At 46.3% G+C, this 14,439-nt stretch overlaps 5 protein-coding genes across 8 annotated transcripts; 2 read left to right on the plus strand and 3 right to left on the minus strand.

Annotated features, from left to right (window-relative positions):
- Nucleotides 1-74: 74 nt before the first annotated feature.
- On the plus strand, nt 75-4,905 carry homeza (homeobox and leucine zipper encoding a). Of its 3 annotated transcripts, none has more exons than XM_029830642.1 (2): nt 75-539; nt 1,739-4,905. In XM_029830642.1, exon 2 carries the CDS (start codon nt 1,761-1,763, stop codon nt 3,732-3,734), a length of 1,974 nt encoding a protein of 657 aa, XP_029686502.1. In that variant the 5' UTR covers nt 75-539; nt 1,739-1,760; the 3' UTR covers nt 3,735-4,905. The 3 variants fall into 3 exon arrangements, with proteins under 3 accessions (XP_029686502.1, XP_011617208.2, XP_011617207.2); XM_011618906.2 differs by having other exon boundaries at nt 75-278; nt 1,740-4,905; XM_011618905.2 differs by lacking the exon at nt 75-539 and adding an exon at nt 974-1,420 and having other exon boundaries at nt 1,740-4,905.
- A 123-nt stretch (nt 4,906-5,028) lies between these two features.
- On the minus strand, nt 5,029-7,853 carry LOC115247876 (RING finger protein 212B-like). Of its 2 annotated transcripts, none has more exons than XM_029830644.1 (13): nt 7,677-7,853; nt 7,014-7,137; nt 6,808-6,860; nt 6,642-6,716; nt 6,434-6,540; nt 6,230-6,332; nt 6,123-6,151; nt 6,007-6,047; nt 5,890-5,914; nt 5,749-5,815; nt 5,487-5,538; nt 5,359-5,389; nt 5,029-5,267 (listed from the first exon to the last, which is right to left on the minus strand). In XM_029830644.1, the coding sequence occupies exons 1-13, from the start codon at nt 7,818-7,820 to the stop codon at nt 5,189-5,191; spliced, it is 930 nt and encodes a 309-aa protein (XP_029686504.1). In that variant the 5' UTR covers nt 7,821-7,853; the 3' UTR covers nt 5,029-5,188. The 2 variants fall into 2 exon arrangements, with proteins under 2 accessions (XP_029686504.1, XP_029686505.1); XM_029830645.1 differs by having other exon boundaries at nt 7,691-7,835.
- A 130-nt stretch (nt 7,854-7,983) lies between these two features.
- LOC101079936 (zona pellucida sperm-binding protein 3-like) lies at nt 7,984-9,877 on the minus strand. The gene is made up of 9 exons (XM_011618904.2): nt 9,747-9,877; nt 9,511-9,677; nt 9,332-9,435; nt 9,172-9,260; nt 8,750-8,930; nt 8,574-8,679; nt 8,416-8,498; nt 8,244-8,335; nt 7,984-8,171 (listed from the first exon to the last, which is right to left on the minus strand). Exons 1-9 carry the CDS (start codon nt 9,808-9,810, stop codon nt 8,107-8,109), a joined length of 951 nt encoding a protein of 316 aa, XP_011617206.2. The 5' UTR covers nt 9,811-9,877; the 3' UTR covers nt 7,984-8,106.
- Nucleotides 9,878-10,659: 782 nt separating this feature from the next.
- On the minus strand, nt 10,660-12,594 carry LOC101079711 (zona pellucida sperm-binding protein 3-like). The gene is made up of 10 exons (XM_003977717.3): nt 12,459-12,594; nt 12,200-12,384; nt 12,024-12,130; nt 11,861-11,952; nt 11,612-11,792; nt 11,443-11,548; nt 11,281-11,369; nt 11,114-11,205; nt 10,939-11,018; nt 10,660-10,866 (listed from the first exon to the last, which is right to left on the minus strand). The coding sequence occupies exons 1-10, from the start codon at nt 12,523-12,525 to the stop codon at nt 10,852-10,854; spliced, it is 1,014 nt and encodes a 337-aa protein (XP_003977766.3). The 5' UTR covers nt 12,526-12,594; the 3' UTR covers nt 10,660-10,851.
- A 342-nt stretch (nt 12,595-12,936) lies between these two features.
- nedd8l (NEDD8 ubiquitin like modifier, like) lies at nt 12,937-14,403 on the plus strand. Its single transcript, XM_011618903.2, has 4 exons — nt 12,937-13,085; nt 13,739-13,786; nt 13,869-13,951; nt 14,044-14,403. The coding sequence occupies exons 1-4, from the start codon at nt 13,068-13,070 to the stop codon at nt 14,165-14,167; spliced, it is 273 nt and encodes a 90-aa protein (XP_011617205.1). The 5' UTR covers nt 12,937-13,067; the 3' UTR covers nt 14,168-14,403.
- The last annotated feature ends 36 nt before the right edge of the window (nt 14,404-14,439 follow it).

Below are 14,439 nucleotides of genomic sequence, written 5' to 3' on the forward strand. Positions count from 1 at the left end.
TTAACCAATCGGAGCGGAGACCTCGAACTGACACCTCCGCCGTCCAATAGCGGGTCTGCTCTCCTTGCGCGACACGCCCACCCTGCCGTCACCATGGAGGAGTCAGTTGGGCCTTGTGGGCTTCCTGGTCCTCAACTCCGCCTCGCCTCGATCTGGCCGGACAGGGAAAACACTTCACAGTTAAAGAACAAAAGCAACAACGGATGGACCGACTAACGGCGACCCGAATCCTGACGCGAATTCCACGGATCGAATGCGTTTGAGCCATCCACGGCGAGGTTCGGCCGACGAATCAACTCAGTAGAACGGCGACAAACTTGGTCGCCCCGCATCTTTGTATCCCGACCGTAATCCGTCGAGGTGCTTGATAAATAAGACAAGGGTCAACTAGACAGACGGACGGTATTGTTCGCCCGGGCTTCCTCTAAACTTCGGCCATAAAAGGCGGAGGGGAAGAGGGGAAACTCCGCGCTCCTTTTGTTGTCGTCCGGACATTCGCACATTCGGGGATAAAACGGCTGCTGTGGCGTTTTTTTTTTTGGTAAGTTTATTTTTATGTTTCGCTGAAGCGTGTCTGGCGGCGGAGTGCGCCTGTGCGGCGCAAAGCCTTTTAGTTAGTACGCCATAAGAGAGGCGCCGGGCTGGTTCTGGCTCTGGCACAGCGGGCAACTTTTACAGCTTTTTTGGGGGGGTTAAACCAAAACAAAGCCGATAAAAGTCGGAAATAAGAGCCCCGGTGAGACGGCCACATGATCTCATACCCGTGGGCTCGGCTGCGTCACCGATGACTAATATGGGATATTTGGCGAACCTTTGCTCATTATTTGGGTGATCTAAGATCGAGTTTTGCATGGTCTCGGGCGACCCTCCACTTGGGTCATGGCCTAATGTGCAAACTAAATGCGCAACGTTTCTCCTGGTTCTCGGATTAGCAATTTATTGCATGGTGGGTTTTAATTGGATACAGTCTTAAAATAGTGGTTAAATTCACCTGATTCTATAATGAGATCGTCTGAGCAATCTCGATAACCGCAGCGGATCCTTCATCAAACCCTGGCCAAGGACTGAATAATAGCCAAATAAACTTTTCAATGTGATTGAACTGAACACCTGTTGCCGAGAGGCCTGTATCAATAATGGAATTAGTTTTCTTGATGAGGTGTATTTAAAGCAACTTCTATTAAAAGGAGCAGCTCTGCACAGATTTATTGAATGCGGCTCAAGTCGTGGTAACTTTTGTCGCCACGTCCTTAACCCACCGACCACGGTGCAGATTTCGATTAAGAAATACTTGTTGGATCTAGTGTTTGTTTACGGCTAGGGCTCCTTTAAGGTCCTCTTCTTCCCTCCGTCGAGAGGCAGCCCTTATGTCCGTGGATCGAGGACTTGGGGAAGTGAACAAAGACGGGCTAGAAAAGGGGTGAGAAAACAGCCTGTGATGGATTTCATAGATCCCCGTGCACCCTCCCTTTTACGAGCAGCCCCCCGCCACCGCTCGCACAAAACAAAAGTCAGTCACCACGCTCTGGGGGGAGGGGATACCAGTCTGGGCGAAGTATACGACCAGTTTCATTGAGAGTTCAGAGGCAGGAGTGCGAAGTGGGGGGAAGGGGGAACAGCTGTCAGATAATTGAGTCTGCGAATAAATGCGAAGAGAAAGTTCTTCTCTAATCTGTAAAAATGTTTGCCTGCGCTGGAAACGTCAACGGCTGCCTGACGCCTCTTGTTTTCTTTTCCAGGCGGCAGTTTTGTTGTCCTAGATGGCGACCTACGGGGAACATAACGGGAGGCACGGAATCTTCATGGGCATGAAGGAGTATTTGGAAGGGCGAGTCCCAAAGAGGGAACGCAAAGGAAAGCTTGAACTCAAAGGCTCGTCCAAGAATCTGTGCCACTCGGGCAGCTCGAGTGAGGCCAACGGCAGCGGTGCGGCCAGTTTCACCACCAACCACAACTCTGTCGTGTGCCTGCCTTTAGTGTCGGAGGGACTCAAACTGGTTTGGACTCAGTCGGATCAGACGCGCGACCTCGACTCAATTCCCGAGCTCGTCCAAGCGTTTAACTTGTTTCCGTACCCGTCGTCGCGCGAGGTCAGCACCCTCGCCCGGGTGTGCGCCTTGCCTTTGGACAAAGTCAAGGTGTGGTTCATGGTGCAGAGGATAAAATACGGCATCAGCTGGTCCTCGGAGGAGATAGAGGAGACGCGGCGGAAGCTGGCGGTGCCCGAGCTTCAGGACGATGACCCCGAAACAAAGGAGGAGGTGGCCAGCAACAACGGCAGTTATGTGGAATTGGTGATTGATGATAAGGACATTAACGAAGTCGAGGATACGTTCCCCAGCGTCACGCCCCCGAAGAAGAAAATGCATTGCGAGTCGCCGGATTCTTATAAACCGGCCAAGCCAATTACCCCGTGTTTCAGTTCAACGCTCCCGCCTCCTCAGGACTCGTATTTCTACCGCCCCCCAGTAGAAACGCCCGTGAGCACGGCGGCCGACATCACCCTTGACCTCTCCTCGCAACAGCACCGTCACGGGCGCTACAAAAAGTCCAAAGCCCAGCTGGCTGCCCTGAGGAAGAGCTTCCTGAGAGAGAACTGGCCTGCAGAGACGGAGCTCAGACGTTTGCAGGAAGAAACTGGACTCACCCGCAACGACATTCGAAAATGGTTTAGCGACAGCCGGTACCAGCTCCGGGTCGGCCGAGGGAGTCTGGCGGCAGCCCAGAACTACTCTCAGCACACCGCTGTTGCCAGCAAACAAGATCAACAACTTCAACCTCTGTCGCTCACGACACAAAATAATCGCCATGTAAATGGGGCGAAGGCCCCCGAGGGAGCCCGTAGCAATGGGATCAAGAATTCCCATTTTTTTCAGGCCTTTTTGTCCAACAGCCTGGAAGCGTTCGGGGAACGGGTCCTGGACGCCGACAGCTACGAGAGCGTGGAGGACCTCTCCAACGACGGCGACAGTTTGAAGGAAGAGGAGCAAAACGACGAACCCCTCCAACTGACCTGCAAGGCAGAGCCGGATGTTCCACAGGAATCACCGGACACGTTAAAGTCCTCCCCCAGCCCTCCCCCCTCCGTCAGCCCACCGCCGGCTGCCTCACCCAATAAACTGGTTTCAAAGAGCGTCGGCACATCAAAGAAGTCAGCCCACTCAGCCAAAGCCAATCCCTCAGACACTCCCTCGCGCCACTCGGGGGCTTCCTCGGCCACACCCCACATCCTCACCCCCGCTGGGCGGCCTCGAAAGACCAAGGAGCAGTTGGACGTGTTGAAGCAGCACTTTCTGCGCTGCCAGTGGCCCAAAAGCGAAGACTACACCGAACTTGTCAAGCTCACCGGGTTGCCCCGCGCCGACATCATCCAGTGGTTCGGGGACACGCGGTACGCCGTGAAAAACGGCCAGCTGCGCTGGGTGAAAGGCATCCGCGACCAGTTCCTGGCTCTCGCTGCGGAACAAAGCAGCGGGGGTTTCAGCAACGGGAGCGTCCCCGGGACGTCCGCTCGGGCCGCCGGGAGCCGCAAGCGGAGAGCTCAGGCCACCCCGACGCGCTCGGATTCCCCCGACATCCAGCCGCTGGTGATGTATTACCATTCCACCGGCTTACTGCAGGAAAAAGACCTCGATGCTCTATGCAAGAAGTCCAAGATGAGCTACCAGCAAGTGCGGGATTGGTTCGCGGCGCGGGAAAGCGTGCAGACGAAAGAAGAAACCGTAGCCGATTGAGTCGCTGGAAGCGGACTTATGAACATTTCCCAAACTGTCGGTGGAGCAGATGGTTTAAATTGCTTTAAAGCAGGTTTGTAACACCCAGTCTTCCCAGTACAAGCCCAAATTGAGGTTTGTGGTTGTTTTTTTTAAATATATATTCTGTATATGCTGCATTTCCATGCTTATCCTAATATATTTGGACTTGAATTATAATTGTGCTGCCTGTGTTGCTGTAAATAGGACAGTAACTTGTACACTGGGTTGCTTTATTTTTGAGCTCGTTTTTATTTAAATATCACTACTACCAGAATTTTTAGTATGCTCCTGTAGCAGTATAATTTAAGCAGGTTTTATTTTTTTGGTACCCGATGATAGCAGATCTATAACCCCCCCCTCAGAAAGGTGTCTATATTGATAAATCTGTCTGTGCGTGTCACCATTCCTCCGTAGTCCTCATCATGTAAAGCACACTGGACGTACACACCCGATATCTTGCACTTTGGAGTTCATGTCCATTTAATTCAGTCCGGTCCTTTCACAGCTGACAAGCTCCTGACTGAGCGTCGTCGTGGTATCATTTAATGCCGATATTTCTAATTTTATCCGTCAGTTTGAGTCACGTTTCCTTTTGGATACTGTTACTAGAGTCACTACTTTATCTGCTCTTGTATTTACATTAAAATTGCTCTCTTTTTTCCCCCCCCAGTAAAGGCTAACTTATATGTAGATGTTTGATTTGAGATTAATTTCAATTCACTGGTCAGTATTTTTACATTTTGTTTTGTCTTAATGGATAGAGGGTCTATTTTGATGGCCGCCTGTTGGGGCGACTCACGGGGGGTCACCGTCTTGCATAGGTTTTTAAATCCAAAGAAAAAAAAGGATAATTTTATAATGGCACAACCCACACGCTGCAACGCCAGAGTCTGGCGTGCATCTTAGGTAATTTATAAGGCGGATGTGGTCTTTTAAATTAGTCAGAATTTAGTTTGTAGCTATTTTTGGACAAAATTTAGAATGTGACCATTATTGTGTTTATATTCATTCTATTAGTTATGGAACATTAATGCAAGTGTCATGCTATTAGGAAAAAAAAGTTACCGTCTTCCTCTGCAGATGTTTTTTTTTTTTTCTGTACCCATTTGCACAACTGTGTCACTGGAAACCAGTAAAGGATTTGCCTTTATAGCCGTGTGATGGTGACGTTTTTGTGTCTGCTGCAGTGACTCCCTCCCATTTACTCTGGATACATTTATTTTTAACTCCACAAATCAATCTTCCGACACCTCTGTGTTAATAAATCGTGAACGCGAATTCCCGGAAAGAGAAATTAACCGACGCGTGCAGAGCCGGTGAAATAACGCAGCGATAATTCGGCCGCGTCGCCCAGTTAGAGCCAACTAACGCACATTTATGGAGACGAACTTCACTGACGGAAACGTCCCCGAGAGTCGGGAGGGGGGGGGTGTTCATTCACGTCTGGGTGATTGTGTGGATAATCCACGGACAAACTGGAACTGGGAGACATTGGGAGTCTGCTGCAGTGTTCTGGGGACGACAGAAGCGGACCCATTTGAGAGCCGACTAAACGGAGGAATGTGGAGCCGCAGTCGGGACGTGTTCAGAGAGCTTTTCTTACCTTGCGGGCGTGCTGAAGGGGATGGGTGTTCCTTTTTAAAATAAAAATAAAACGAGTTTAGTAATTATGAGTCCATTTTAAGGTACCCTGTTGTTATTTAGGCCTCCTGCATTTACAACCACGCTTACTGCCTTCGTGAAAGGAGCTGCGGCTGGAGATGGAGGTCACTGATCCGGGAGTCTGAGAGACACAAAAGAGGCTCAAGTTCAACCCAAATGACACTTCTGATGTCCCAGAGTTTGTAGTGATTATTCGATCTACGGCTTTGCAATTATTGAGCTGTAAAGGAGCATTTTGAGGGGGCAGACATGGAACAGAACGAGCCCCGGCGGAGTCAAACGACATCTTAATAAGGGTCCCAACAAGGGACAGCGTGTTAGTGCGACTCACTCTGAAGGAGGTCAGCCTTGGGCCTCGGTCCCTGGCCCAGCCCTGCACCTCTGCCGAGCCAAAGTGACTGAGGGCAGAAAACACCCATGAGCTCGCGCGAGATCCACTTCCAAATACAGCATGAAACCAGCTTGGCCTTACCTCATGGGCCGTGAGTGAGGCGTAACTGTCAACAGAAAACAAGCAGGCACTAAAAATACAGCTCGCCAACACGAATACTATCAGCTGCAATGGCTGGATTTAACTCGCTGGACGTACCTGGGGAGGCGACGGCCACAGGGAGGGATATCCTTTGAGTGCTATAAACGATTAGTAAATGTTATTCCACCATTAAAAACGACACCATTAATATTGGAATATATATTTTAACAAACCCATCTCTCTGAAAGTGCCCTGGAGAAACCTGTGGTGCAAAGTGCGTGTGCTAAATTAGGCAGAATGTGAGCAGATTTGGAAGAGTGGGTGCTGTTTAAAGACGTACCCTCCTCTGCGAAAGCGGTTTTTTCAGTTCAGCGGTCTGCCGCTTCAGCTCCGACAGCTGCTTTTTCAGATCAGCATTCTCTCTACTGAGCTCAGACACTTGGCTGGCAAAAAAAAAGGGTTCCAAAAGTGGCATTGGGGTCTGAATATTCTCGCAATCGAGCATAAAAATAATTAGTAACGTACATTTGAACGGTACAATCACCTGTAAATTTTTTCAGTGACTTCATGCAGGTGTCTTTGCAGCTCCCCAGACTTCGCCTTGAGGTGGCCTATGACTCTCTCCATCTGCGTCCTCTGGAAACAAGCGATCTGTGGAACAAAGAGGAGGTCACATTGACCTTGGCTGAAAATTCATCAACTGACTCTGATGCCGGGACAGTTTTATACAGGGCATCTTGGGGGGAACAAACCTTTGAAATTTGCTCCATCCGTGACTGGATGAGCTTCATGGGGTCGGTGAAAAACGCCTTTTCCTGAGGTTTCATCTGAAAGCCAAACATTAGTGAAGCTGGGTGTCTTCCAGGTCTTCCTTTTGTTATGCCCGAGTGTCGAGAAGGCCTTATCTGAACAACCAACCTCGTCTGTGATGGCCAAATAGCTGCAGCTAGATCCACAAATGGCGCACTGTTCTGTGGGAAAACACATTTACGCAATAGCGACTTATGCAAGTAAAGTTAATTGAGTAGCTTTGTTTTGTTGCTTTAATTCCATTTAGCTTTACACGGGTAGAATTTTAGGAATTGACTTCAACATTTGCTTATCACGGTGTTCTTTTGCTTTACCGGACTTAATGCACGCTTCACAGTGGATGTGTCCACAGCTGGCCACGGCAAATTTTGACCCCCTTCTCGTGAAGCACTGATTACAGTGGAACCAGTCCATTTTTAATTCTGTGGGTTTCCGAATCTGCAAACAAGACCATAAACACAACTCTCTCGGCGTCCCCAAATCCCACATAAATCTGCTTTGGTGTGTGAAATATTGTGGGTAATGTCCAAAAATCAGATGTCCTTGTGGAATTTCTGTCCTCAGTTTTCGCAGCAGTTACGTAACACCTGAAAGGCTTATATCTTTAGGATAGCAGCTTATGAACCTTTTAAAAACGGTTTTTAGTGAAATGTTCAGAAGTAGCAGCTGTCTTTGACCCAACAAAATGTCAACTTATTTAACCTCACAGAACCCGAAAGAAATTAAAAATTAAAAAATACACATTAACAATGCGACTCAATAAAGTAAATGGGATTTTCATGCACTCAATGACCGATGTTTGCTAATCTGAAGACACCAAAATTATTCAATTGCGTTGGGATCGTGTAAACTCTACATGACGTCAAGTTTTAAACTTGACCTAGCTCAAAAAAAAGAAATCGTTTTCTACAGTCAATTTATGGACTGGTTGAGACCATGTTGGGCTAAAAATTTCCTTCTTAATATTCCATATTCACCTGTTTAACGGTACCTGTGCGATTTCTTCCCTCTAAAGAATTTGCATCGTTATCCCGCCTAGTCCGAAACGACCACCGTGATTGGCCGAGTGACGCAGCAACGCTCGTCCTGATTGGTTCGTTTGTCTCAAACCCGCCCAACATCAATACACCGGGAAGTGATACCGACCCGTTTTTAAAGCTAGCCAGATCGTTTAACGATATTAGAGCATTTACCCTCGACCTGGTGACCAATTTGAAGTCATTTCTAAAAGTCACATTCAGACAGCCAGTTCCCAAAAGGGCAAGAAAGATTTGACGTCAAAAGTACAGAAGCATTCAATTTGGACACTTTTAATGGCCTGATGAATTCCAGTTGTACAGACAAGCGTTTAGAAGCTGGAAAAATAAAATCCATTCTGGTTGCACTCCTGCTGGAAGCTTGAGCACTTCAGGAAGTCACATCTGTGATCATCAGGGGTCCCACAACTGCCTTCTGTGCCATCCTGCGATTCCCTACAACAATAAAAAAAAAAAAAAATGCAGGTTTAGCACAGTAGTCAGACTTGGGGTGCATGCTACTCATACCTGTTGCTATACTCCTCGTCTTCCGGGACCTGCAGGTGGATTCACAGCAGTCACAAAGGCTGCTATAGGCAGGATTGTCCAGCATCTGCCAACTGATCAAAGGGAGAAAGGTCATTTAGATTCAGCCTAAACTGTTGAGACAGTCAGCAAAGTGTCTACATTGATAGTTTACCTATGCTGTTCATAGTGACACGCCTTTTTGGTGCTGTCCAGCCCATTTGGATCTGCTGCCACAAGTGTGCAATGGATATACACCTGAAACACGCAAGAAAATTGTGAAAGGAATCACAAACCTGCACCCAACACAACCCAAGGTTGTATCCAGTTTACCTCATCTTCAAGACCAAATTTAAAAGCTTGAAGTGACAACAGAATCTCAGATGATCGCCTCCTGGGTTCAAATCTGGAACGCGATACTTTGCTGTCCACAAGACAACTGGGTGGTGCAAGAGAGGTTTTAGAGTCAACACCTTAAAGAGCACACTTACCGATGGAGTCACGCATACCCCTTATTGGTGATGATGGCGTACGCGTTGTTGTCAGACCACAGGTCTGGAGTGGCCGCCGCTACACACTCGTCAAGGAGCAGCAACAAGGGCTGATGGTTCTGCTGCTCCACAGTTGCCATGATGGGAATCAGAGAGCCCAGGGGGAAGGTGGTAGATTCAGCAGGGCCAGAAAAGTCATCTATGGGTGAAGAGACGAACTGGCTGGAGGTTCATTCACTTTCAACATGGGAGGGTGGAAACCACTTCCAAATGCAAAAGTTTCTTCTGCAACAACGCACATTTTAAAGTTGGGCAGTCCTATCAGGGACCATTGTTCAAATCCCTACATGGTACACATCTTACCATTTACAGTCATTACTTGCTCAATTATTGCCTTTCAAGCAGGAAAATAACCACAACTGTGAAGTAATGGCACTCACCATTTGCAATTCCTATATGGAAGACCAAATCCGCTTGACCAAATGTATCGAACACAGGGTCATAAATCTGAGGGAACCAGTCTTTGGGCCTGTATAAAATAAGACAGCACATCCAAGACTGACTCATTTAAGGTTCACACTAGGGGGATCAAGCACCCACCTCTGGTATGTGCAGGCAACAGGGCGACTGAAAGGCATCACACTGGATTGACCCAACGGCGTGTAAACAAGCTCATTGGAGTAGACCATGACATCACCAGTAACCTACAAGAGACACATGGCAATTAATCAGCAGCATTCCCCCTCGCCACCAGTTCTGCCATTACAATCTTTACCCACCATTCTGCTGAAGTCACAGTCATTGACATCCACCCTGAAAACAGCCTCCCGGGGGGAGAAGCTGGTGGGAGGACAGCTACCCAGACGGAAGAGTGACATGTCTGCCAGGGCTCTGCTATCTGTCCACACCAGGGTCACAAAACCAGGCTCGCAGTCCAGTTTCATGTCTGCAACACAAAAACACTCAAGTTTCTAACCCTAAATAGAATATGATGACAATAGGCTGCCTTCTTTACCTGCATGCACCAACGCAGTAATTGCCAGGCCCAGAAGAAGCACACGTTGCCAAAAGGAAGCCATCACGACTGAACACTCAGAACAAACCCCGGAAGTGGCTTTTATTCCAAGAAGGAGGCAAATAATCAACCAATCTCTTTCACCTGAGGAGACTCAGCGGGATCCTCAGGTGCATCAGCCGTCAGCCCCGATTACAATAGACACTTGGTTGGGGCAATTATCTGCTCTCGACTCTTGTCGATTCTGTATCCAACATATTTTAAAGGCTCATAGCACCTCTATTGTGTTACATGATTGAAAGAAAAGGAAATTAAACAGTATAACTTACTGTTTTGGGTTATTCAGCATTCAGAAAATTGCTCACCCTCTCAATAACTCACCAGAAAATGCATATTTTCCTGTTTTAATGTTAATTTTGCAAATGTTGGTGTCCAGCAATCAGCATGATTCTGTTGATGATTATGTTTTAACGGGGGAAAAAGGGGCTGAAAAATATTACTTGCTAAAGTTTTTAATGAAATATTTAAATAAGGATAAGCCCCCACCATTGTGTCATGATTTTCACAAAATAGGTCATAGGTTTGAGAAATGTGAAGTGAGAAGTGAAATGTCAACTTCAAGGCTTATTTTGGAAAAGTAAAATATTTAAATACTGAATACTTAAACTTAGTGGGAAGCAGAAACCTTTGAAAGTTTCTCCTCCTTTGAACTGTTCAAACAGCATATTTCAAGTCAGAAAAAGCCATGCGTCAACATGTGTGTTAACACTATAAGGCTACTTAAACCTGCTTTATATTTCACAGCCTAAAAGGAATTTCAATATACTGGTATTAAATTGCTTTTTTTTTTTTTTTATTAAAGTAAGCCTTTTATTCAAGGTCTGATATTCACCATCACAAATGAGTTATAACAAAGTGTCTGGAATGGAGCTTTATTGCAACTCATCCTCTGCAGTCGGGTGAATTGAGAAAAAGACAAACTAAAAGATATTTTCATCAGGTTCATTTGTGCAGCGATTCAAATCTGGACAAGGATCCTCAAGTCAAAGTATCATGCAAAGCTGGGAGCCGAGACCATCTGCTGCTGGTTCCGTTGCGTCTCAGCTCAGGCTGGGATGTCCTGTCAATGTTAGAGTCACAAATTAGTTCCAGTCACCTTAATCACAGAGCAACATTACACCTGACCAATGACCTGCACAGAGTCGGGGGCCTCGGATGGATCCACGATGATCAGGGGTCCCAACACAGATTTGTGGCTGAAGCTTTGGGGATCTAAAAAGGATTGAATGATTTTTTTTTTTTTTTATTTCATTTTTGGGACCAGTGTAAAAACAGCATGAGGGAAGCGAGCGGGAGAGGAGGGATACCCCAGGTGACTCCTCTCTTGGAGCGAGACTTGCAGGTTGACTGACAACAGTTACAGAGGGAACTCTGGGAAGGGTCGTCAAGAAGTTCCCAGCTGAGGAAAAGACAATAGGAGATCAGTTTCTGAAGGTGCAGGACAGAAACTTTAAACAAAACTCTTGGCATTTACCTCTTGGTTTCTTCTATATAGTTGCAGGCCTTCTTGTCCTCGGCAAGACCCTCAGGATCCCAGACAATCAGATTACAATGAATGTACACCTGAGAAACATAAAACACACAGTAGTTGCTATAGGAGAATTTGACTCGAAGGGGAGTCATTTAATCCTCTCACCTGATTGCCGAAGGGCGGCATGAACGCCCGCAAGGAGAAGGTGAGTGCAGACGAGTGGTATCGTTGCAGGAACCCCGCGTTCTCGCCCATTTCTTTAGCGATACACCTGAACAAATCCAATTTAAAAAAAACAAACAAAGTGCACAAGTTTCTCGTCAGCCTGTCTTACCCCTTATTGTGGATGATGGGGTAAACTTGGCTGTTGAGCTGCAGCTCAGCAGTGTAACCTGCCACACAATCCTCTATGAGCAACAGCAATGGCTGATGGGATTTCTGCTCCACTGCTGCCCATATCGCCATGAAGGAACCCTCGGGGATGAGATTTGTCTTCGCCACACCTGTTAAACGCTCTGACGAAGAGTGCGAGAGGCTTGAAATCTGCCCTTAAGGGACCACTTTGCCAATGCCACCACCTCACCATTAAGCAGCGCCATGTGGAAGACCAGCTCGCCTCGACTTTCGGAAACCCCCGATCCAGCATTCAGGTAACGAGGAACCCACACCTCAGCTCTGAAATGACAATGGAAAACCCGTTTTGATCCAGTTTCCACTCTGCATTTAATCTGATGCATTTCCTTTACCTTTTGTAAGTACAGTTCACAGGATACATGTAGGCAGCTGGTTTTTTGGATTTTGCATACGGCCTGTAAGTCAGTTGATTTTGATAGTGGACGTTCTTCCCTTTTATCTAAGGAAAATGAAAATACCAAATACATTGCAATGTTGTAGCTAAATAGAACATTTAACCTGGAATTACCAGTCTTTTAAATTTGCATTCATTAAAGCTGTAGCTGAAGTACAGCTCCCCCTCTCCAGTAGTCAGATCATTTAGTGTAGACGCCATGCAGTTTCCAAGGAAAAAACGAGCAGCGTACGGCACCAACTCTGGAGCAATCTTCCATGTAATCTTCACCGAGTTTCTCTCACACACCACGTTAATGTCTGCAAACACAGCACCAGATTGAGTTTGAGCCAGGTTCGGTCAAAAAGCATCTACAAACGGAATGAAATGATACCCGGGTTTGCAACCGCCGTGGCAAAAACAGTCGCGATTATCACACAGAGGGAGAGTTGAACCAGCATGATGAAATGATTCTACCTTCACCCGAAATGACACCATTTGTACACTTGCTACCAATCAGGACAGAATGATCAACATGTGTGTGAGGGCAGTATTGATTGGCCAATGTCTTCTATAGGCCTTGTCATCAGGGTCTGCAATACTTGTTCGTTCTATCAGTTTCATTTATACTGCAGGGTGTTCAATAAAATTTAAGATTCTTTAAAACTACACTTTCTGCAAGAAAAATCTATTTAATTTACTATCAATATGCTAGCTTTAATATGTATCACATTCATATTTTAGTGAGCATTAATATGGTGTTTGTTCGGGCACACACTTGTAACATTTTCTTGTTACTTTCATGAATTGTCGCTATTCTTTAATAAAAACAGATGGAATTCAAATCAAAGCGGAACCTTCATTCTTTTGTTTGAGGCGGTCATTTTACTAGTGAACACAGGAAGTAAATTCGAGTCAACTAAAGAAGTGGTTGTTATTCAGCCGATTCCTTTGCTACCAAACAATTCGCAATAGTTCAATTTGTAATATTCCGAGTAGCAATATGCTGATCAAAGTAAAGGTGAGATTAATTTATTAACGATTCTTAAATGCTGTTCTTGGGTATGTGGCTCATATGGTTTGATCGGTTTGGCTCATTTCCTTTTTTTTGGCCGGGATGCAGCAACATTAAAGTTAAATACGCGCTGAATTTCCATTTGAAATGACACATGATATAAAACAAGGCTGCTTGTTAAAGCCAATTTTAGCGGTTGTTGGATGGCTTCACTAACATAACTATAACCGGGCAGCCGGTTCTGTGGTCATGTTCATGGCAAAGGCCGATTTGATGTGAAGGAAAAGCCGATAAAAATCCCCAAATTCCTTATTTAGCCTCTCCTGAGTAGGTGGTATTAATTTGTTAATCCAATGGGCCGAAAAGGGGAAAAATAAGATATTCTTAAAGGTGATCTTTCGGCGTTTTGAGTATCACACCAGAAAAAGTTTTATAACAAAATAAGAACCGTGGGATCATAAATATTACATATCTTTTTAATGTTAGGTAAGAATACATCGGTGGTCATGTTTAGATTGTTAAATCATCCCATAAAGTTTTCTGGTAAGGAATTGCCTTTTTCCCAGATTGTCCAGGTAAAAGTTCTGCAGCCAGACTGACCGTGAATATTCAGAAACCATATCTGGTGTTTATATGATTGTTATAACATTGTTTTTCAGACGCTGACTGGAAAAGAAATCGAGATCGACATTGAGCCCACAGACAAGGTGAAATTCGATTTAAACCCTCATGACGATGGGATGTGCGAGATTCCCAGTATTAAATCCAAATGTCTTCATGTACATGAAGGTGGAGCGGATTAAAGAACGAGTGGAAGAGAAGGAGGGGATCCCCCCTCAACAACAAAGACTCATTTACAGTGGAAAGCAGATGTGAGTGTCAATCATGAGCCGTTTTCCTCTGCAGCATCTCCAATGCCCCGTTTACCAACTTCCATTTGATCTCCTGATCTTGTGCCTCCCAGGAACGATGAGAAGACCGCCGCAGACTACAAGATCCAGGGAGGATCAGTGCTTCATCTTGTGCTGGCCCTCAGAGGCGGCTCGGTCCTCCAGGCGTCCAGTTTACGTCCCTGCTCCCTGTCATGAGTCGCTGCCGTCACGTGGGGCCAGCTGAGCGCCAATGCTTCCGGCATCCGTCACAGTCCAACCACAACACAGATAACCTACGTTCCTGGGCCGAAGCAACCAACACACACACAATAAGGGACGCTTTCATCGATTCGACATTTTTCCTCCCTGACCTGGACCCTCGTTTAAGTTAAAACACCCATGCACTTCACAGCCCAGCGGTCGTTTTGCTTGTGAATAAATGCTGAAGTTGGTGTAAATGTGGTTTTCTAACGCACGGACACGCTCCT

This window comes from Takifugu rubripes, chromosome 22, assembly GCF_901000725.2.
Source record: "Takifugu rubripes chromosome 22, fTakRub1.2, whole genome shotgun sequence".
Taxonomy (NCBI): Eukaryota; Metazoa; Chordata; class Actinopteri; order Tetraodontiformes; family Tetraodontidae; genus Takifugu; species Takifugu rubripes.